Source organism: Macaca nemestrina, chromosome 14 (assembly GCF_043159975.1).
Source record: "Macaca nemestrina isolate mMacNem1 chromosome 14, mMacNem.hap1, whole genome shotgun sequence".
Taxonomy (NCBI): domain Eukaryota; kingdom Metazoa; phylum Chordata; class Mammalia; order Primates; family Cercopithecidae; genus Macaca; species Macaca nemestrina.
The window spans coordinates 80,910,107-80,934,566 of NC_092138.1; the positions used below are offsets into that span (position 1 = coordinate 80,910,107).

A 24,460-nucleotide genomic window follows, 5' to 3' on the forward strand; every position below is an offset into this window, starting at 1 on the left:
ATTTATTTATTCCTTGACCACTGGGAAGAATTGGATCTTTGCTAATCTCTGGAAAATCTTGACAACCTGGTATTACTTAGCTGTGCAGGACCTCTCCTGTGAAGGTCATAAAAACACCACCCAAAGAGTGTGCTCAGAGCAAGTGGGAAGGTCAAGCTGGAGAATGGAAATGACACAATCTCTGATATTGCAACAGTTTTTAGCAATTGTACAGTGAGATTGCATTGTGGTATTCAACCGGTAATGCATTAGGAGAGAAACCAATAGAACGTGACAATATTTGCTGGAAATAAAAACACAAACACATTTGCTCTTGCCTTTTAAAGTATCAGAAGTATATTTCATCTTGGAGATCAGCTTACATTAATTCTTGAATCTTGGCTTCCAGTTTTTTAGCATCAGCTCCACTGAATTCAAAAATCTGTTCACAAATGCACAAAGGTGAAACATGTATTGATTCAAGTACTGGGAAAATGTTGAGGCTTTAAGGAATTTTATTCCTGATTCAAAAGTTAAGCCTACTCATTTCCATCATTTGCAGTACACTTTAAATATAAATACACATTGAACACATTAAATTCATAATATTTTCATATTTGGCATCCATTCAAAATTACTTATGCTAAAACTTTGCCAGATCTCTATAATTCTCCATAATATTCCTTTAATCTAAGATCTAAAACATATAATGATGCTGGAAATAAACAAACTCCATCATTGGAACTTCTCAGAGCTCTTATATATTGGTATTGAGGATTTGTTAATTAATATACACAATCTCCTGAAATCAAGTGGCTTGGGATTTGTCATTCCCTGACTTCTCCCCATGAAAGAGTATTAGAATTCATTGATTCTAAGAAGCACATGTTTTTTTCAAACGTTTACATCTCTGAATCAGAATGCATTTCATAGTGGATGGTATGTTATATTTCACTTGGAACACTTTTTAGTGGTATATAAAATAATAATGCATCTTTCACAAGTGTCTTATGTTTGAAGAAAGATGGAATTCAAAGACTTTAGTACTAAATATATTACGTGGTTGAAGAGAAGGAAGAGTGTGAGGTTGGGATTAGGTGAAAACTTGAGTTCCCAGTAAGGGGGCGGTTGAGCCACCAGGAATGGTGTTAGGACTTTGGGGGGCAGGGGCTAGAAAAGTCTAGAACTAACTTTAGTGCCTAGTGTGCTGCAGGGCAAAACCATCCCCACATAGAAGGCTTCTGCTTCTCCAGGCAGCAGCATTCTGCCTGAGTGTGTCATTATATTTATTCCTTCAAAGTAAACCCCAGATTTGTAACTCTACCTTGATCCCATTTCACTTACCGGGTTGCTCATGAATTCACTTCTATAACAGCAAATTATTCTTTTGATTCTTGAGAACAGGGTTACCTAAGTGTGGAGGCAGAATTTCATAATTTATCTGAGTTGCCTGGTTTGTAACTATCTCCCCTATAACTAGTTTTTTTTTGGCCTTGGCCATGGGAGGCAGGTGTCAGAAAGGATCTGCAAAAGTTTCTCTTTGCTAAGAGTTAGGTGGCAGCTGGATGGTGGCTCTGGGGCATGAAGGACAGTTCATAATCCTCTGCGAAATCTGAGGTCAGAGCTCGTGCAGAGATAAGAACTCCTGGTGGGAACATAGGCAGGGCTTGGCTACCTGAATGACCAGACTTGGCAGGAAGCATGATAAATTCATTTTGCCTGTTTTTGGACTTTTAAAGATGGACGGCCGGGTGTAGTGGCTCATGCCTATAATCCAAGCACCTTGGGAGGCTGAGGCTGGTGGGTCACTTGAGGTCAGGAGTTTGAAACCAACCTGGCCAACATGGCAAAACCCCATCTCTACTAAAAATACAAAAATTAGCCAGGCGTGGTGATGCGCACCTATAATCCCAGCTACGTGGGAGGCTGAGGTACGAGAATCATTTGAACCCAGGAGGTAGAGGTTGCAGTAAGCCACAATCACGCCACTGCATCCCAGCCTGGGTGACAGAGAGAGACTCTTGTCTCAAAAAAAAAAAGAAAAAAAAATGAGTATGGTGCACTGATTCAAATGTAATTGTTTTTAAAAAATAGAGAAAGGAAAGATGGAATTCTACAATATGTATTCTTCTGTGTCTGGCATCTTCCATTCAACAGGATGTTTATGAAATTTACCTGGATAGTGTCACTACAGTCATTTTTCAGTGTTTCTTTAGTATTCCATTGCATGAATGTAACACAGTTTATCCATTTTAGCTATGACAAATAGTGCTACTGTGGATGTTCTTGTCCATATCTTTGCAGGGATATCTTTGTGGGCACATAAGCACTAATTTCTGTTGTATAGCTAAAAGTGGGATTGTGGGTTCTGCTTCAGTAGAAGCTACCCTACAGTTTTTGAAATTATACTGCATGTATTTCCTTTTCTTTTCCTTCCTTCCTTCCTTCCTTCCTTCCTTCCTTCCTTCCTTCCTTCCTTCCTTCCTTCCTTCCTTCCTTCCTTCCTTCCTCCCTCCCTCCCTCCCTCCCTCTCTCCCTTCCTCTCTCTCTCTCTTTCTCTTTCTCTCTTTCTCTCTTTCTCTTTCTTTCTCTCTTTCTTTCTTTCTTTCTTTCTTCTTTCTTTTTCTTCCTTTCTTCTTCTTCTTTCTTTTTCGACAGTCTTTCTCTGTCACCCAGTTTGGAGTGCCACAATCTCAGCTCACTGCAACCTCAGCTCACTGCAACCTCCGCCTCCTGGGTTCAAGTGATTCTCCCACCTCAGCCTCCCGCCACCACTCCTGGTTAATTTTTATGTTTTAGTAGAGATGGGGTTTCACCATGTTGGCCAGGCTGGTCTCAGACTCCTGACCTCAAGTGATCTGCTCATCTCAGCCTCCCAAGGTGCTGGGATTACAGGCGTGAGCCACCATGCCTGGCCTGCATATATTTTCAATTTATACTCTACCAGCAGAGGATGAGTGTTCGAGCTCTAGCTCTGCATCCTTGATGACACTTGATATTGCCAGTCTTTTTCATGTTAACAATTCTGGTGGCTTTAGGTGACAAGTTTGCTACCAAATTCCGTATGTTTTACATTGGTCAGCTTTCACCCGACTTTAATAATGGCTATATAACTTGTCTCTTTTGGTCTCCAGTCTTGTGCCACTTAGGTCCTTTCTCATCCCTGAAGCTCAAAACCACAAATCCAGGCATTCCATCCTTCTTTGTAAACATCTTCAGTTTTTCCCCATCACCATACAATCCAAGCTTCTTCCAAGATCTTGGATTTTGTCCCGACTCCCTCCCCATTGCTCCTTGCCATAAACCCTGTGCTCAGATCCATTTGTTCATTTAACAAATACTTAATAAGTGCCTACTGTGAGCCACACTTACTGTGAACAAAACTGACAAAATCCTCTCATGAGCTCCTCTGCTAGTGAAAACTTTTTACTGTTGTTATTATTCAAAGAATTCCTGACATATACCCGTTATTTTATAATATGGGTCATCTTTTCTCACTTGCTAATCTTAACCATCCCTCAAGATGGTTTAAGTAACTCATGGAGCCTTCCTTGAACCTTTTCTGTGTGATCCCATAGTACTCTGGGCATCCCAGTATTAATGACTTTTTGTCATCTTTCTTTCCCACTACACCAAGGATGAAGACTGTACCTGAAATTTTCCTCCATATATTATTTCTTTACGTATTTTAGAGAAGAGGTCTCGCTCTGTCACCCAGGCTGGAGTGCAGTGATGGGATCATAGTTCACTGCAGTCTTGAGCCCCAGGGCTCAAGTGATCCTCCCACCTCAGCTTCCTGAATAGTTAGGACTACAAGCAGGCATGAATACACTGGCCTTTTTTTTATTTTTTATTTTTTTAAATTTTTTTGTAAAATTTAAAGGTCTTGGCTTGGTGTGGTGGCTCATGCCTGTAATCCTAGCACTTTGCGAGGCCAAGATGGGCAGATCATGAGGTCAGGAGATTGAGACCATCCTGGCGAACACGGTGAAACCCCATCTCTACTAAAAATACAAAAAATTAGCCAGGCGTGGTGGCGGGCGCCTGTAGTCCCAGCTACACAGGAGGCTGAGGCAGGAAAATGGCGTGAACCTGGGAGGCAGAGCTTGCAGTGAGCCGAGATTGCGCCACTGCACTCCAGCCTGGGCAACAGAGCGAGACTCAGTCTCAGAAAAAAAAAAAAAAAAATTAAAGGTCTTGTTGTGTTACCTATGCTGGTCTCAAACTCCTGGCCTCAAAAGATCCTCCTGCTTCCCCTCCCAAAGTGCTGCATTTACAGGCATAAATCACTGTGCCTGGCTTTATTGTTTTAGTATCTAGTCTAGTAGATACTTTACACAGAGTGTACACCTTACACAGAGTAGGTGTACCATTGATGACTGTACGCCTGTGTTGAGCTAAGTTTCAGCAACTAGGTATTACCTGACTTATTCTATCTTTATCTTGTTGCCAAAGAGAAACGTTACATTCATGTCTCCCTATCCAGCACTGGGCTTTGCATATAGGAACTTAATAGATGGAATTAATGGATAAGGAGCAACTTACTGATAAGACCTTATTTCACAGATAGCTTTCTTTTGAAGAGAGATGTATGCAAGGCAAATAGTTTAATTTCTGCCTGAAGTGTTGTGAGAGGAAAATAAATAAATCTTGGGGTCCCCAAATCACTAAGCTAAAGGGAAAAGTCAAGCTGGTGACTGCTTAGGGAAAACCTGCCTCCCATTCTCTTCAAAGTCATCTCTCCACTCACTGAGATAAATGCATATCTGATTGCTTCCTTTGGAAAGGCTAATCTGAAGCTCAAAATAATGCAACCATTTGTCTTTTATCTACCTATGACCTCAAAGCCCCCCTCCCCGCTTCAAGTTGTCCTGCCATTCCAGACCAAACCAATGTTCATCTTATGTATGTTGATTGATGTCTCATATCTCCCTAAAATGTATAAAACCAAGCTGTGCTCTAACCACCTTGGGCACATATCATCAGGACCTCCTGAGGCTGTGTCATGGGCATATGTTCTGAACCTTGGCAAAATAAACTTTCTAAATTAACTGAGACCTATCTCAGATGTTTGGGGTTCATATTTGACAACCACAAAGGGATTCTGAGTGGAGGTACCCCTGACCTTTGGCAAATCTCCTATTGGTGCTTGATACCAGCATGAGCTAACTTTATGACTCAAACCAATAGGACAATTTGCTGAGGCCTGGGAGCAGCCCACTCCAGAGAATCCCCAATCTCCCAACATTTGGTCAAGATCTAAAGTTTATTTTGCTGTACAACTCCCTCTTTTGGAGTTTTACTTGCTTCCAACAAGGAGGGCAAGATTTCCTGCTTTCATGATGGTGGAAGGCAGTGATCCTGAGTCTGAGGTTGCTCCCAATAAGGTAGGAGACCACCCCCATATCATCTTATGTCCAATTTCTGCCTCCAAAGAAAGAAGAGTAAAAACTAAAAGGCAGAAATGAAATCTACGGGCAGACAGCCCGGCGCCACACCCTGGGCCTGGTGGTTAAAGACCGACCCCTGACCTAATCGGTTATGTTATCTATAGATTACAGACATTGCATAGAAATGCACTGTGAAAATCCCTATCTTGTTTTGTTCCGATCTAATTACCGGTGCATGCAGCCCCCAGTCACGTACCCCGTGTTTGCTCAATCGATCATGACCCTCTCACACGTATCCCCTTAGAGTTGTGAGCCCTTAAAAGGGACAGGAATTGCTTACTTAGGGAGCTCGGCTCTTGAGACAGGAGTCTTGCCGATGCCCCCGGCCAAATAAACCCCTTTCTTCTTTAACTCAGTGTCTGAGGAGTTTTGTCTGCCGCTCGTCCTGCTATACCAACAGGGAAGACAAGTTTGATTTTTTTCCTGCTTCTTCAGCCCAAGACTCAACCCTAGGTGAGTAGCTGAATTTGGGTTTTGTCTTGGCTAAAGTTAACAACCAACTGATCTTAATTTCTCTTTACCATTAGTGTGCTCAGAGATCACATTGTTGTTTTGTTGCTGTTGTTTGTTCTTTTCTTTCTCCCATCAGATTTGACCTACTCTACCTGACTTGTTCAAATCTGAGTGAGAATTCCAAATTATGGGTAACAAGGCCTCTCTAATTTGGCTAAAATTCCTCACAGCTGCAAAAGCGGGAAAACAAAACAGAAAACCATGCACTTGGTTTCTGTGTTTGCTTCCTGTCTTTAAAAAAAAAAGGTTCTTTCATTTACTTTTCTTCTACCACATACCTCCTTCCTCTTTGCCACCTGCAGTACTAAAAAAATCTAGAGAAGGCTTCTAATGATTTGAACCTCTTTAAAGAGTTCAGAACAAAGGTGCCACTCACCCCTTTTGAGGTGTTCTGTTTTCTTCATGGAGTTTCAAAAGTCATGGGCCGATTCTTCTTAGGTCTAAAGCTCTATTTTCCTGTATTGCATGACCCCACCTCTTTGACTTTGTGGGTACCAGAGATGACCTTGTACTGTGAGAGGTTTTGACCTTGGCGTGTGTAATGGCGAACGAGAACTACAAAGTTAGGGATGGCTGAGCACAGTTTATAGGAAGTGGTCTTGGCTGTTATTTTATTTTTTCTCCTAGGCAGTTGTTGTTTAAGGATCCTAATTCTAGTTCAGATATGCATTCTAAAGGATCTTCTCCATTGCTCTTTCTCTGAAAATTAATCTTGATTTGGCTTGTCTGTGTGTATTTGCATAAGAGACTGAATTTTCTTAGCTCTGAAGAGAAACAATATTTGCTCCTTCCAGCTGAAAGGTGCCCCCGGGTGACCGAGGTGTCTGGGGGCTTGACCTCCCCACAATGTGCAGCAACCTTACAGGAAAATCCCTAACAAAAATTACTTTTATTCATTTATTTGAGATGGAGTCTTGCTGTGTCAGCCAGGTTGGAGTACAGTGGCATGATCTCAGCTCAATGCAACCTCTGCCTCCCATGTTCAAGCAATTCTCCTGCCTCCGCCTCCCTAATAGCTGGAATGATAGGCATGCACCACCATGCCTGGCTAATTTTTGTATTTTTAGTAGAGACGGAGTTTTACCATGTTGACCAGGCTGGGCTTGAACGCCTGACCTCAGGTGATCTGCGCATCTCGACCTCCCAAGGTGCCGGGAGTATAGGCATGAGCCACTGCTCCTGGCCCAAAAATTAATTTTAAAAAAGGCTCGTCCAGGAAACACATGTAAGGGCTGATTACCCAGTGTTTGAGCCCTCTCAGAGATAATAGACCTCTGGAGAGACAAACTGAGGCATGTATGAGGGTAGAAACAACTCAGTGGTGACACACTGTAGAGTCCTGCTTACAAGCAACACACATCAACTCATCACACAAAAACTCTAGGCCACAGCTCTGTTCCTTTTATTAAGAAAAAGAAGTGGGAAACCAATAATCTAAGTTCCTTATTAATAATCTCAGTTCCTTTTATTAAGAAAAAGAAAGTGGGAAACCAATAATCTAAGAATGAGAAGAAAATAAGAGAATGACTCCCCTTTCAAGCACTCCGTGGGTTTTATGGCACCTCTACTTGCCAGAATTTATGGGAAATGGAAGTAATATGGTCTTTGTGCACATTCACATTAAGGAAAAAAGAGTCATAGGGTCTATCTGCAAACTATAGAGTTCCTAAGTTATAGGAAATTTGTCTGTGTGTGTGTGTGTGTGTGTGTGTGTGTGTGTGTGTGTGTGTATTGGAAAGGCCTTTATAATTTCTATAATTTGTTGCTTAATTGGTAATTAAATCCATTTTAATTTCCCTCTAGCACACCAGACATTTTCTCTCCATACTTTATGATGTAAATTTTGCTGATTTTCACCTGAGTTGTTTCCTTTACTATGCAAATTTAAGGCGATTTAGCTGACAATTGTCTAGGGTAGTGAAACAGGTTATCAAGAATTTGAAAGTCTAAGATTGGGAAAAAAAGGGTCTTTATGAATCTACAAGATGTACTTCTATTGGCATGCCTAATACATCTATGTATGTGTTATGTTCCACAATGTTTCATTCATGAAAAAATATAAAAGAGCTCTAATTAAGTGGCTTAAGAAAATAAAAGCGGTTGAATCAAATACTTTATCAGGAAAAAATAAAAGACTAGTCAAATGCTTTTTCAAGTTTATGTAACTTCAGTAAAATCTTTAATAAATAAGCCAGCTTTAAAATTATTGAAAACATAATATTAGAAATGTCTTAAGAATTGGCAGCATACATTTTTGTTTGCATTTATTAATCAAGCAATTTCATACTTATCCCTGCTAAACACTGTAAAGTGTCAAAAGTTGGCATAGGGGTTACAAAACTATAAACCCAGCCCAAAACAGAATGATCTTTGCTTGTGTAATTTTTAATAAATAAGACATTGATCTTGGTTTAATGAAAATAGTTACATCTTCAATTTAGTAACTTCTAATATTTTGGCTTCAGGCAGTCTAGTCCACAGGCAGTAAGGTTTGTTTTAGGAAAGGACTGTTACCATCTTTGTTTCAAAGCTAAACTATAAACTAAGTTCCTCCCAAAGTTAGTTCGGCCTCTGCCCAGGAATGAACAAAGACAACTTGGAGGTTAGAAGCACGATAGATTCAGTTAGGTCAGATCTTTTTCACTGTCTCAGTTATAATTTTGCAATGGTTGTTCCATAACTTTAAATGATGACTATCATAGTTTACATAAATAATCTAGGTAAATGATTAAAATAATTAGGTAAATACAATGGGAAAAATACTTGTAGACAAACTCATCATAATTTAGAATCTAAAGTTATATTAAATTAAATAATAGATATTTCATTATTTGGGTATTTTTCAATAAAAATATGTTGTAGGAAAACATTCTTTCTTAAAGAAAAGAAGTGTGTCCTTTTTAAAAAGGTGAACAAATTTTGTCTAATTCAAAGCTTATTTAAAGATTATGTATAAAACAAGGTAAAAGAAACCAGGAAATAAGAGCGATATAAAGAAAGTTACAAAAATAAAGACATATATATATATACACACACACACCCCCCTGTTATATATGTGTGTGTGTGTGTGTGTGTGTGTATATATGGATATAGTAACCTAATGTAACATTTTTTTTGAGATGAAATTTCACTCTTGTTGCTCAGGCTGGAGTGCAATGGTGCTATCTCGGCTCACCGCAACCTCTGCCTCCCAGGTTCAAGCAGTTCTCCAGGGAGAGCTGAAATATTCATGAATATCAAGCAGAACAGGAGTTATCTGCATGGACTGAACTAAAAAAAAAAAAACAAAAAAAACTGAAGTAATATTTTTGACTTTTTCTTAAAATGTTGCTGATCCTTTGTATTGTTTTAAGGCGTCAAGGAAACTTTTGCTCTATTGACAGCTTTTAACAATTTAGTATACTCCTAAGAACAACATTTGGAGCATATTTATTTTTCTCTACCTGATTTCTCCAGAATTTGAAAACTATTTGTGAGTATTCTTAACTTATGGCAATACAGTTATGGCATAAGTGCAATAAGAACCTGTTTTCATTTGTAACAGGCCACATTTGGAGAAACTGGTTATTTTACAAAGGCTTTGGAATGGTGTGCTTTCCCTTAAGGAATCAAATTTGACTTATGGAAACAATAAAAGTCTCTTGGGAAAACTGGCCTCATACCTTGTCAACACAGTTCCTGTACAGGATTACTGACCTGTGTAAGTAAAGAATGTCACCTTCTGACAGACCCAGGAGCCCCAAGTTTATCTTGGAACCTCAAGAGGAGAGGAATTCCCCCAACCCATAGGCATTTGATGGTACAAATCCATCTATGGCTGGGCTCAGCTTTTAGAAAGTCTTATCTGAGATTCTTTCTATGGAACAAAGTTCAATCAAAGTCAATTTAAAAGCCTATGTAAAAAAAATTATTCTTGCTGCACTGTATACAAATACTCAGTCCAAGTATAATAAAGAAAATCAGTTCTATCATGATTTGTCTTTAGTAAAAATGGGAACCTGGAGAGAGAAAATTATGTTTCAAAAAATATAGTACGATTGTTGTTAGATTCTAGTCTTGCCTAATGTTTTCCCATTTATACTGTTTTCTGCAGTTTGGACTGAATTCTAACTTCTGTTGGCTACAAGTCTTTTTATTTTGTTTTGTTTTGTTTTGTTTTTGAGACAGAGTCTCGCTGTTGTCCAAGCTGGAGTTCAGTGGCATGATCTTGCAGTCTCAGCTCATTGCAACCTCTGCTTCCCGGATTCAAGCGATTCTACTGCCTCAACCTCCCAAGTAGCTAGGATTACAGGTGCCTGCCCCCTCATCCAGCTAATTTTTGTATTTTGGGTAGAGACAGGGTTTCACCATATTGGCCAAGCTGATCTCGAACTCCTGACCTCAGGTGATCTGCTCGCTTTGGCCTCCCAAAGTGCTGGGATTACAGGTGTGAGCCACCATGCCTGGCCCTACAAGTCTTCAAAATAATGTTTCAATTTTTTTCTTCTGTTTTCCCCCCATTTTTCCTAATTTGGAGTCACTGAAAACTAAGCTGTGCTTTTTCAAAGCCCTGCAAACTGAAGCTAGACAATTTAAACTTCAGAAGAAAATAACAGCAATCTATTTACGTACATAAGCCACTTTCTGAAGTCCATGTGTGGACTTCAGAGTAATATGACTTAGGCTGGACACAGTGGTCATACCTGTAATCCCAGCACTTTGCGAGGCTGAGGTGGGCAGATCACCTGAGGTTAGGAATTCGAGACCAGCCTGGCCAACATGGCAAAACCCTGTCTCTACTAAAAATACAAAAATTAGCTGGGTGTGGTGGCACATGCCTGTAATCCCAGCTACTTGGGAGGCTGAGGCAGGAGAATCACTTGTACCTGGGAGGTGGAGGTTGCAGTGAGCTGAAACCGTGCCACTGCACTCCAGCCTGGGTGACAAGAGCAAAACTCCATCTCAAAACAAACAAACAAACAAACAAACAACCCAAATGGAGTAATATGGCCTATACAAATTTTCCAGGATTGTTCTTCTCTTTGCTGTTGTTCTTCTCCCTTCTTCCCCCTATTTTCTTTTCATAGGATGTGAGACTTCACAAGCTGCTAAAAACAAACTTTCCTAATAACTTGGTACCTACCTGTCAAGCAGTAAACCATCCTAGCCATGAGATATCAGACGAAACCTGAGACCAGAGACTCATTTTCTTCTAAAATGATTTCTCCAAGAGATTTTTAAATAAAAAGGGGGTAAATGTGAAAGGAAAATAAATCTTGGGACCCCAAAATCACTAAGCTAAAGGGAAAAGTCAAGCTGGGAACTGCTTAGGGGCAAACTGCCTCCCATTCTATTCAAAGTCACCCCTCTGCTCACTGAGATAAATGCATATCTGATTGTCTCCCTTGGAGAGGCTAATCAGAAATTCAAATAATGCAACCATTTGTCTTTTATCTGCCTATGACCTGGAAGCCCCGTCCCCATTTTGAGTTGTCCTACCTTTCTGGACTGAACCAATATTCATCTTACATATGTTGATTGATGTCTCATGTCTCCCTAAAATGTAAAAAACCAAACTGTGCTCTGACCACCTGGGCACATGTCATCAGGAACTCCTGAGACTGTGTCACAGGTGGGCATCCTCAAACTTGGCAAAATAAACTTTCTAAATTAACTGAGACGTGTCTCAGCTATTCAGGGTTCACATTGTTTTCTCATTTTATTCTGATGCCGGGTTATGCCTCTCAAAGGTGTGCTCCACTCTGAAGTATTAAGGCAGCGAGTTTACTTCTCTTTCCTCACTTCTCATGCACAACCCTAGTAATAACTGCTAATGAAGATTACAAGCTCTGGCTTGCTGAGACCAAGAGATTGGGGTGTGGTTGTCCATACATAATAGAACCGGCTAAGCTCAGTGCTCAGTTTCTAAGTCTTTTATTATGAACATTTTCAAACATCCACAAAAATAAAATAATAAAGTAAACCCTCCTATCCCCTGCATTTGCCCAGAGGCAGGTTTTGTTTTGTTGTTTTGTTTTGTTTTTGAGATGGAATTTTGCTCTTGTTGCTCAGGCTGGAGTACAATGGCATGATCTTGGCTCCCTGCAACCTCCGCCTGCTGGGTTCAAGTGATTCTCCTGCCTCAGCCTCTCGAGTAGCTGGGATTACAAGCACCCGCCACCATGCCCAGCTAATTTTTGTATTTTTAGTAGAGACGGAGTTTTGCCATGTTGGCCAGGCTAGTCTCGAACTCCTGACCTCAGGTGATCCACCCGCCTCAGCCTCCCAAAGTGCTGGGATTACAGGCGTGAGCCACTGCACCCGGCCCAGGGGCAATTTTTTTAATGCCAAAAACATTCATCACCTACAAAAATTCTAATATTGCTGCTGCAAAATGTGAAGGGGCTGGAGACAGTGGTCCCCTCCTCACAAATGGACTTCTGAGAGTACCAATTAGACTTTAGAGTCTGACTAATGACACACTCAAAGGATAATTGTAACAAAATACCTTGGCCAGTTGATATGCAATTTTGGTTTTGATCCTCCTGCCTCAGCCTGCCAAGTAGCTGGGACTACAGAAGCCTGCCACTATGCAGGCTTTTTTTTGGCGGTGGGGAGGGGGTTGGGAGGGCAGGCTGTAGAAGTGTATGTACAATATAATTTTTTTTTTTTTTGAGACAGAGTCTTGCTCTGTCACTCAGGCTGGAGTGCAGTGGTACGATCTTGGTTCACTGCAACCTCCGCCTCCTGGGTCCAAGTGATTCTCCTGCCTCAGACTCCTGAGTAGCTGGGATTATAGACATATGCCACCACACTTGGCTATTTTTTTTTTGCATTTTTAGACGAGATGGGGTTTCACCATGTTGGCTAGGCTGGTCTCGAACACCTGACCTCAAGTGATCTGCCTGCCTCAGCCTCCCAAAGTGCTGAGATTGTAGGTGTGAGCCATTGTGCCTGGCCTGTACAATATAATTTTATAATTTATAATGATATTCTCTGTTTTTTGAAAGAGGAGTTTATTAAAGCATTAAATGGTATGAATAAGATGGAAAGGATATGTCTAATAAAAATTTTTAAAATTCCTCTACCTTCTGTGGAGAGATGGGCAATGTTAATTACTGTTTGATCCTATCCGGGTCCCTTTCTCTGACTCCTCCCCACCCATCTGTTCCCCAGAGCCAGCTGCATCACGTTGCAGGTTATTTGGACACTTCCCCTTTGACTTTCACAAGACTCAAGGCAGGCTTTGCAACTGCAAGAGGCTTGATTAAAGTTTTTGGAGGAACCAAATAAAAATCAAGCAAGTAGCTTGAATTTATATGCACTTGAATTAAAGAACAAGAGCCTATAAAAACAATGTTAATTTTTTTCCTTATCTATACTGGCCTCCTCCTCAACTTGTTCTAATAGTGCGATATCAGAAAAATACAAATTTACTTTCATTTTCTTGTGGCTGATTTAGAAGCTATGCTTACAGATCTGATTCTTTGAGCATTGGTGGCATAAATAATGCAAGAGTGCTATTCTTCTGTGTTAGGGGTTGACAAGCTTTTTTTGTGAAGGGTCAGATAATACCAGTTTTAAGCTTTGCAGGCCATTTGGTCTCTGTTGCAACTACTCAAACTTGCTGTTGTAACGCTAAAGCAGCTAGTGACAATTCATAAACAAATGGGCATGGCTGTGTTCCAGTGAAAGCTTATTTACAAAAACAAGTGGAGGGTCGGATTTGTCCCTTGGAATGTTCACCAACTCTTATTCTGTGCCATCAACTGAAGTTGTTGAGGCTTCATGCAACTGCCTAAGAGCCAGGTACTCAGTACAATGTGGCTTTCTGTGGAAGGGCAAAAGTGTGTGCATCTAATGTCGTAGGAATTCACCTCAAGCCACACCTTGAACAGGGAAACTGATTTTGGACTCTGGCCAGAGGAGATGTCATTTTTCCCGTTACTGGAAGTGTGAGGCGAAACTTTATTCTCAGGGATAAACATGGTTTGGGGGCCATTTCCTTCAGTGGCTCATATACTTGTTCTCATGTTTCCACAGGAAAATCTGCTCAAATGCTCAGTATTGAGAAAATATGCCTGTTTCCTATATCCCTTCACTTACTTCTCCCCATGTTTAGAGGTGAGCTTATCTGTTAAGCTGACACAAAGGAATGAACTTGTGCCTATCCTCTCTCCTTTTGGGGATGTTCTGCTCAAGGGACAGGTATGCTCTCTTCCCACTGTCTTTCTGCACAACACATGGGAAGTGGGCCCTAAACCTGCCCAGATAGATCTGGAAGGCCATCATACTCCATCCTCACTTTTGGGGCTTGACAGTTGTGCAAAGCAACAATACCTCTTTTACTTGCACAGGTAAGTTTCTGCTTTGTAGCCCCAGATTCTCCCACAGGTGGGCCAACTTAACATCTAGGCTTTAAGAGAATAGTAGGAAGTCTGTTGACATAGATCCCAGTCACATTCTTCAGTGAGCTCAGTGTAGAGGCATCGTGACTACTTATAATAAAGGTGTTATTGTGATTAGCCACATGACTCCTTGGGAGAAAAGAGTTAATGCAGCAGGTCTGGTTGTTTTCTTCTTGTGTGTCTCCAAGAGGACTATGTTTGACCCTTCACCCCCCACCCCCAGAAATTTGGCACTGAAAGTGTTCTTTGTGTCAGTGATTGATGACTTTGTTATATATTCCTGGAGGGATGGACCATGCCATGCTGGCATGTCAACTTGCTTTGCATACACATCAATATTGATGATATGCCCCTGGTTTTATTGTTGGGGTTCTGAGTTTCTATTGCCATGTCCTGTTGTGTAGCAGTGGTTGCACAAGATATGTGTATGTGACAACTACTCCCCTATTTCCACAAAGAGCTCAAAGTGGTGTCCCTAAGTAGGGCCATACCACATAGGTACCTGAAGTTCATTGCTAGAGAGAGGGCATTCCTATGTGTCTGACAAGGAAAGACATCAGAAGCCTCTGCTGGACCTATCTGGACTCCATCAATGCATATATATATTTTTTTCCTTTTTTCTGCTGCTCTTACTCTGTATTCTTTGCTGTACTAAACCTTAGCTATGAATGTAACTTGTGGTTGGGTCTTGTAAGTCCTTCTGGTGAATGACCAAACAAATCACTCCTATATTTCAGCAACTTAAAATTCAGAGGAGAAGAACAGGGTAGGGACTGGGGTAAAAAATTTAAGGGGTAGCTGCCAAAAACTCAGTAATCAAGATAAATGTTATTTTATTTATTTATTTATTTATTTATTTATTTATTTATTTATTTATTTTTTGAGACGGAGTCTCGCTCTGTCACCCAGGTTGGAGTGCAGTGGCCGGATCTCAGCTCACTGCAAGCTCCACCTCCCAGGTTTACGCCATTCTCCTGCCTCAGCCTCCTGAGTAGCTGGGACTACAGGCGCCCGCCACCTCGCCCGGCTAGTTTTTTTTTGTATTTTTAGTAGAGACGGGGTTTCACCGTGTTAGCCAGGATGGTCTCGATCTCCTGACCTCGTGATCCGCCCGTCTCGGCCTCCCAAAGTGCTGGGATTACAGGCTTGAGCCACCGCGCCCGGCCGATAAATGTTATTTTAATAAGTATTATATGAAAGTATTAAAACCCAATGCAAAACATCCATGATGAACAAAATATCAAAATCTTAAATATCAAAAATTTAAATAATGGTAAGATTTAATCATACACTTGTCATATCCTGACTTGCTTGCTGCACCCTAATCCCTGTCCAGGGGAAGAGACACACATAAGACTTTCAAATTATCAAATTGTCAAAGCAGAGAGCAGCATGTTTAGCAATGGTGCTAAAGGTTGCTAGATGTTTCTAAGTAGTCACTACACTTTGCCCACTTTTGTTCCATCTCACTTAGTTCTTGCCTCCCTCCAGTCAATCTCTACCAGTGCATCAGCTGTTTATGGAGCTGATAGGAACCCCTTTTAGGGATCTGCACCCTTCAGAGTCCTGTACGTGAGACGTTTCTTTTTTTTCTCATGCAGAACATCTCTGTGTGTAACACAGTCCTTGACAGGTTAAATATCATTGGGTAGGCAACTCCTGAATGCTAAGATGACTTAGCTTAAATGGATGTTGTAGTTATTCAAAGAGCCTTAGAGGTCTCTCATGAACTTTATTTCTAAATTTCTATTTATTTATACATTTTCAAAGAGATGGGTGTGCACAGCTAGATCCTGGGACTCTAATGATAGCTACATCTTCTAGTATTTACCAAATCCAGTGCTAGGCACTTTAGATACAATATCACAAATTTTCCCAACAGTCGTTTAAAGATAGGTGGTGTCCCCATTTCACAGAGAAGGAAACTAAGCAGGTGGTTATGATACATTGTCACTAATTAGAGGCAGACCTGGGGCTCAATCTGCAGTTGTCTGACTCTATAGATGCCAAAAACTTGCTGAAGATGCTCTTTTGGGACATGGATCAAACACTGTGTTTTATGAAGTTGAACAGAGAGAATTTGGGAACGTGATTCTCCAGGCACCAACCTTCCTTCCACCAACCAGGCCTTCCTCAAAAGTATCATTTCACCTTAATGTCCCTACTTGGCCCTTGAAGACACGGAGTGTGTGACCCTTGCTTCCAGTTCTTTGCTGTACTAAATCTTAGCCATAAATATAACTTGTGGTTGGGTCTTGTAAGTCCTTCTGGTGAATCACCAAACAAATCACTCCTATATTTCAACAACTTAAAATTCAGAGGAGAAGAACAGGGTAGGGACTGGGGTAAAAAATTTACTAGCATACCATGGTATCACCTACTTGAGACTCTTTTAATTCCTGTACCTACTTTAAGGAGCGTGCTGTTGAAATGACTTTCATAATCTCAGCAAGAGCCCTGGAGTTCATAAACATAAGGGCACAAGCTTCCTCCCACTTTATGTGATAGCTCAGTGTAGCAGATGGGTTTTTCTGAATTATTCATTTGTGACTAATTTGTTTAGTAGCATCTATGTGTCATATCCCATCTCTCTTACGAGTGAACCTAAGTGCTTTGGGAAACTATTTTATTCTATAATCAAAGAATGAAAGATGGAGTCAACTTTTGATGGCTGGCTTATATTTAAGCAGTTGCCCCAAACTTGCTAATTCTTGGTTTCTCTTTCCCTACTCCATAGACATACACCAGCCATGAGTGATATGGTTTGACTGTGCCCCCATCCAAATCTCATCTTGAATTGTAGCTCCCATAATTCCCATGTGTCATGCGAGGGACCCGGTGGGAGGTAATTGAATCATGCGGGCGGGTCTTTCCTGCGCTATTCTCGTGATAGTGAATAAGTCTTATGAGAGTCCAATGGTTTTATAAAGGGGAGTTCCCCTGAACACACCCTCTTGCCTGCCATCATATAAGACATCCCTTTGCTTCTCCTTTGCCTTCCACCATGATTGTGAGGCCTCCCTGGCCATGTGGAGCTGTGAATCAATTAAACCTCTTTCCTTTATAAATTACCTAGTCTCAGGTATGTCTTTATTAGCAGCATGAGAACAGATTAATACAATGGGTCTACAACCAAAGTTATTCACTTTGAGGACCCACTGATAGGCTTCAGAGGGTCACTGAATATCCTAGTATTAGCTGCACATTTTAGTTTATGTGCCTATGTTCTTTTGTCTGGGTGGAGACAGTTCATAGCCTTTATTAGATTTTAAGAGGGTCTATAAATCCAATTTATGAACAACTTACAAGATAATACAGTTTAATATTCTGGTTACAAAAACCAGACAAAGTTTTGGGTCCCTCATCTGGAAGAAACCACAAGAATGATCTTATTCACCGCAATGAATCTTCCTGAAACATGGTGTGATGTCCTAGATAAAAACACTAAGGAGTACAGCAGGAAGGAACAAGCTCCCCTTATTTATTACGTGGAATTTGCTTAGGCTCTTCTTTGCCCTAGAACTATGACATAACTTCAGCCACTGCTTATATTGCATCCCTGCCAGATGTTCAATCTCTGCATGAAAACTTCAGCAACCAGGGAATGCCCATAATCTGCCATGGTCCTAGGTCATTGTATATAGCTTCATTTGTTTTAGTTTTTTCAAGTTCTATTTTATTGATGTTTTATATACTTTGAAAATAATTGAAATGAGCTAGAATCAAGGGCAAGAAAAACTAATGAAACCATTCAAGGATGTTGCAGTGTGGGGGTGGCTGATAGGGAGTGCCAGGAAACTGCTGGTAAGGGAGATTACTGTGTTTGAGCAGAGGAGGCAATCCTGAGATTCTTGGCAGCAATGGCAAAAAGAGAAGCCCAAGGGATTGCCTAATTTTTCTGATCCAATGAAGAGAAGAGAGCCATGTTTTCAAGGGAGGTGAGTATTCTCCTAACGCTTGTGTTCTAGGAGAAATTATCGTGAAGCTTTTTATACAATGTACATTTAAAAGGGTATAATGGACAAGTGGCTTTTTGCCAGATGTTTTACCAGAAATGTAAGACATTTCTTGTAAGAAGCCTTGGTAGGAACTGTACTCTAGGTTTTATTTTTTAAAATAATAAAATACACACAGTATTTAACTGCTTCAATAAGTCAGTTTTCAGTTGTGCTGTCCCAGATAAAAGAGAGGAGCACATTTATGGAGGTGCTCCTCAAAAAAGTGCATTTGATTTTTCTTGACCCATCAGGAAAACAGTGGATGTTCAGGGACACCTTCCTAGTCAGTTCTACGAAAAATAAAATAAAATAAAAATGTCTAAGAACATGTCTTTTTGGCTGGCTATCCAAACCTGCCTCCTCTGGTTCTAGTGACTTTCCTTGCAGGTCACTGTGAGGTAGGAGCAGGGGAGAGTTTCAGAGGTGTCATGGCATAACTGCAGCTCTGGAGGCAATGCAGAAGTGCTGCTCAGATACCAAATCCTGCAGGGTGAGTCACAAGAGGTAAACAATTTGTAATACTCTCTCTTTAGGATCTCCTCCTTGTTTTTGTGTCTTTTGCATAGAAAATTGATATTCTTTGTCAAATGGAGTCAGTATTACAAATTTTTCTGGAGGTTTTCTAATGATATCTAAATTGATCCAGGTATGAGTCTGTCAAAGATACGATTACAATGTACACAACGTTTAGAAGTAGACTCATTTGTATAATGTGACATAAATGGTCCAAGTTTCTTTTTTTTTTTAAACTTTATAACCAGGATGATAAGTTACTAATATTCAATGAGAAATTGAATCCTCAACAAAACTTCCTTAGATATGAGTATCCACATTATAATCAGAGGCTTGTTGGGTGACCCTGGAATTAGAATATGGAAGTGTAAATCATCTTAATGACAGTGCCAGCCATTCAGTTCAATTTGCTTTCTAATAGCTGCCTGGCAGAAAATTCAGATTTGAGATCTTTAGTGATCCCTGCAATGCAGGATCTATCAATTCAAAAGAGATATGTATCCATTAGAGACCAGTTAAGATATAATGTTTTATAAGTATCCTCTCTCCCCAGCTTATTGAGGGCACTTCCATCTCCATACAGAATTGAGACCAAGCAGGGCCATGCCCTTCCTCAAAAGCATAGCTTGGATTGGTTCAAGAGCTTAGACACATAATCAGTTGAGAACTCAGAGTCTCGTGTAATCATAGAATGGAGTAAAAACTGTTGAGTGGCAGCAGCCACTAAACAATATCAGTAGCAGAAGGAATAAAACCAGAAAATTATACTGAACTGGAGAGAAACTTGCCCTGAATCAGATTGGTACCAGGACAGAATCAGGAGGTGAGGCTGAGCTGGCAGTGGGATACAGGGAAAAAACAGAAGCATTAATTCATTCATTCATTCACTCATTCATCACACACATGATGAGTATTTTCTATCCACTTGGGATTCTTCTAGACACTGAGCTTTCAAATCAGACATGACCTCCTTCAGGTGCTTGGACTAGTATGAGAAAAATACATCAAGATCTGAGTTAAACAGAGAACAGCTTGGAGCAGTAGATTGGATCAAAATTATGGAGAAACTTGAATGCCAGCCTTAAATACAATGGTTTAGCTTTGATTATATAGACAATGGAGGGGGAGGGCATCACATGTTAAAAAAAGGGATGCTACACAGGAAACTGTGCACAAATCTGGAGACGAAAACAGAGCTATGGTGCTAAGTTGAGGGTAAGGAGAGGGCATTGCAATTGTCTCAGTAAAAAAGTATTTATAGCTGGAACTAGAAGTAGGAATGACATTGCTAAAGGATAGAGGTAGAATGGGAAATGGATTGAACCAAAAAGATAGATACCCAAAATGGATATATTTGACTGTTAACAGGAGGCAAGCCAGAGGAGAGCATAGGGAGGGATGAGATATAAAGTCAAAAGAGAAGAAAGTTTCCAGAATATAGAAGCTCGTTAGTTAATGGTACTTCTGTGTAACAAAGGAATCAAGAATTGAGAAATGGCTATTTAAATTAGGTGCAGGGAGATCCTTGGTGACTTTAGGAGGACAGATAGATAGATGAGGGAATGAGTGGAAAATGAGAATTAGAAACTGTAAATATATTCTACTCTTTTGACAATTACACCATGAAATGAAGGAGAGTAGCCTAGGAGAACACCAGATATATTCATCAGAATTTTTTTGGTTGCAAGTGACAGAGAAACCAACCCAGAGTTTATATAGCTGAAGAATCTATGGGGTAGTGTAGGCTTCAGGCATGGATAGATTCAGGGTGCAGTCAATGCTATTAGTACCTCTTGGCTTGACTCTGTTTTCTTCTGTATGGTAGATTCATTTTCAGGTTTTATATGGTGACAAGCTGTTTGCTTTGGACTCATATCTTCCCAAATTCAAATCCAGTGATATCAAAAGAGAAGGTTATTTACCTAGCTGCTTAAGCAAAGTCCTGAAATTAGCTCTGGTTTGACTTGGATTGGCTTGACTGGAGTCAAGGGTCCATTTCTGATGGGGATGGAGTTCACTGGTTGGTGAAGGCCTGGAGATGGAGCCCTAAGGAAGCACGTGGGATAAGAATACGAAAGGCAGTGGTTCCTGGGAGGAAAATCAGAGTACTATTAATAGAGAATGGATGCTGGGTGCCAAAAAGAGGTGTCTAAACTCCAAGTTTTAAAGAGAGTAGCTGATGGATAGAGGCCTGAAGCAGAAGGTAGGGAACGCAATCAAGCTGCATGGATGAAACTGATTTTGAAAGGAAGAAGCATTCTCATTTCTGAGATGGGAGTGAAGGAGAATATAATAAAAGATGGTATGTAGACAATTGGACATCTAAGTCAGGTAAGTTGAGGGAGCATATGTTAAATAACTTTAGTTGTCAAGTAAAAATCCAATTGAGGGAATGTGTAGTGTTATTTAAAAAAATAATTTAAATATATTGCACTAGTTGTATTACAGAAAATTCTTAGACATTGAAAATAAAATTCTGCAGCTAGCATATCCAATGTTTTCATTCTTTACACTGCAGACATAATCTTTACAAAGCTTAAGCATGAATTTTCCTTTAAATTATTCTTTATAACTTTGTTTTACTTGCATCCTATTTCATGGAGTAGATGTATCAGAATTCACTTAATCTTTTTACTTAAAGACATTGAGATTGCTTTCATTTTTTAAAATTAGATATAGTGCTACAAATATTATTATATACTTAGCTGTTTTTTTTTCCTTGAGGTATTTCTGTAGCAAAAGTTCCCAGGAATGGGGTAATTGTGTAAAATGGAATAAACATTTTGTGTCTCCTACATATGTTTGCAAAATCACCTTTCGAAAAGTATGGAAAATTGCCAATGGCCCTGGCCATATAAGAAAGTTCTAGTTTCCACCAGGCGCGGTGGCACATGCCTGTAATCCCAGCACTTTGGGAGGCCAAGGTGGGTGGATCACTTGAGGCCAGGAGTTTGAGACCAGCCTGGCCAACATGGTACAAAAATTAGCTGGACGTGGTGATTCTTGCCTGTAATCCCAGCTACTCGGGAGGCTGAAGTAGGAAAATAGCCTGAACCCAGGAGGTGGAGGTTGCAGTGAGCTGAGATCGCGAGATCATGCCACTGTTCTCCAGCCTGGGTGACCTTGCAAGACTCTGTCCCCCACCACCCTGCCAAAAAAAGAACAAAGTGCTAGTTTCATAACTTGCTGAGTATTTTAGACATTTTATTCCATTAATATTTTTAAGATAACTAACATAACACAGTAAGCATTTAATGCCAGGGTGGGTCTAAACACCTGTCATGTTAATTCATTTAATTATCACACCAACCCTATGAGGGGAAAATTTATTATGATCCATGTATAAATAGGGAAACTAAGATATAAACAGATTAAATACACTATTCGTGGCCCTACAGCTAGGAAGTGCTAGAAGCAGTATGTGAACCATGGGAACCTGAATCCCGAGCCTGTGTGCTCAATCACTGGGCAATATTGCTTTGTGATAGCTTTTGGTTAGCATTTTCTCAAATGTTGTTTACAACTTGTATACATTTGTGTGAGAATTTCAGAATGTCTTTCTCTGAAAGAGTCTTGCTTGATAGTTTTGCCCCAGTGTAGAGATAGCAGTGGGAAAATACTTATGGACTTGGATACCTCAGATGGTCTGAATGGGGAGATTTATTAATAAGTCATACATGTTTTAACCCTTTGTAAAGTTGTATGTAAAGTTGTTGTATGTAAAGTACAACATACTTATATGCAAATAATTATTTTGCTAAGCATTAAAAATAAATGTAGTTATTTCATCCACCTAGGATAGCCAGGCTTTTTTTGAGGGGTTCTGATGGTTCTATAATCTAACTCAACCCTGCTGGTTACCATGGAAACATACCTTCTGGCTTTTCTTGAACATCTGAAATGTGGGTATTGTTTTGATGTGACAAGTTTCAGCGAGCTCCTGGGAAAGCAAAGAAATGGCATGAAGTTACGGTATTTCTGTCCTCTCCCTGTACCAAGCATGTTATTTGGTAACTTCTCAGGAGGCATGTCTAAAATTCCAAGGACACCTGACACTTTACAGACTCTACTGCTGTGAACTTTCTAACATTCCTCCAGGAATGTCACAATGATTGACATGAAATGATTGATAGAAAATGGTTGTTACAGCATTCCTGGGCTTTTTCATCCCATAGAACCGGAAGGTGGGTAAGAGATGGAGGCCACAACAGAATAGATGCTTAATAACAAAATGAGGTGCGTTTGAAGGACCTTGTGAAAGAGTACAGAGGGGCCCCAGTGGAACTCAATATCAGAAAAGCTTATTGCAAAAATAGAAAAGAGTAAACAAATCTTTATAACTCTACTTGAAATGTGGAATGCATCCTGATCTAGCATTTTAAGTAAGGCTTATACATGTCTTTCTTTTAAGTCCTTCACTGCCCATCTTTGTGAAAGATTTGGAGCCAAAATATGATAAAATATGCCAGAATCCCAATTGTTTTAATCTATTCCAAACTACTTTCAAATGTTAGTTTTTGTTTTTCTTGTTTAGGAGTCAAAAGAAAATTAGTCACCCACAGGATCAACAGAACTGGACATCTCTCTCTAATATACCAATCATTTTATTGGCATTAAATCTCTTGCCCTGGTACTCACAGCACGTGCACGCACACACACACACACTCACACACACCTGAACACACACTGTATTATAATTTTTCATGACCACACAATGATAACAACTGATACATAAATTACCATTAGACAATTATGCATTTTGTTTTACCTTAAAAGACAATGAGCTCTAATCAAAAAGCCAGACAATAATACAACTTGGCAAGGATGTGGAAAAATCAGAGCTCCCATACATTGCTGATGAGAATGTAAAATGGTGCAACTGCTTTAGAAAACAGTTTGTCAGTTCCTCAGAAAGTTAAACACAGAGTTACCATATTACCACAAAATTCTAATCCTGGATATAAACCCAAGGGAAATGGAAATTTTGTTTACACAAAAATTTGTACACTAATGTTTATACCATTTTTTTGGGGGGGGATGGAGTTTTGCTCTTGTTGCTCTGGCTGGAGTGCAATGGCACGATCTGGGCTCACTGCAACCTCTGCCTCCCGGGTTCAAGCGATTCTCCTGCCTCAGCCTCCCAAGTAGCTGGGATTACAGGCATGCATCATCACGACCGGCCAATTTTTGTATTTTTAATAGAGATGGGGGTTCGCTACATTGGCCAGGCTGGTCTTGAACTCCTGGCCTCAAGCGATCCACCAATCTGGGCCTCCCAAAGTGCTGAAATTACAGATGTGAGCCACTGTGCCTGGCCAAAGTACTGATATATTCAATAACATGAATGCACCTTGAAAATGTATGCAGTGAAAGCAGCCAGTGATTAAAGACCACATATTCTATGATTCCCTTCATAGGAAATGTTCAGAATAGCAAATCTGTTTTGCTTACTGTGGATTTATGGTTGCCTAGGATTTGGGAGTGGGGGATGGAGGGAATTTGGTATAACTACTAAAGGGTACAGTGTTTCTTCTTGGAATGATGAAATTGTTCTAAAATTGATTGTAGTGATGATTGCACAACTCTGTGAATATAGGAAAGGTAAAGAGATAGTCATCCT

The 24,460-nt window shown here is 40.2% G+C and overlaps 1 protein-coding gene across 6 annotated transcripts in view; it reads right to left on the bottom strand.

Annotated features, from left to right (window-relative positions):
- Positions 1–313: 313 nt before the first annotated feature.
- LOC105481059 (thioredoxin domain containing 8) overlaps positions 314–24,460 on the bottom strand; it is a 34,776-nt gene continuing 10,629 nt past the window's right edge. For 2 of the 6 annotated variants that reach the window (XM_011740338.3, XM_011740335.3), the window contains 3 exons: positions 22,715–22,780; positions 1,324–1,389; positions 314–421 (listed from right to left, as the gene is read on the bottom strand). In XM_011740338.3, the coding sequence (XP_011738640.1) occupies positions 359–421; positions 1,324–1,389; positions 22,715–22,780 (195 nt within the window). In that variant the 3' untranslated portion in view covers positions 314–358. Of the gene's footprint in view, positions 422–1,323; positions 1,390–9,117; positions 9,213–18,732; positions 18,811–20,754; positions 20,887–22,714; positions 22,781–24,460 lie in introns of those variants that run through there. The other 4 variants (XR_011612782.1, XM_071078141.1, XM_011740340.3 and 1 more) reach the window with 4 other exon arrangements.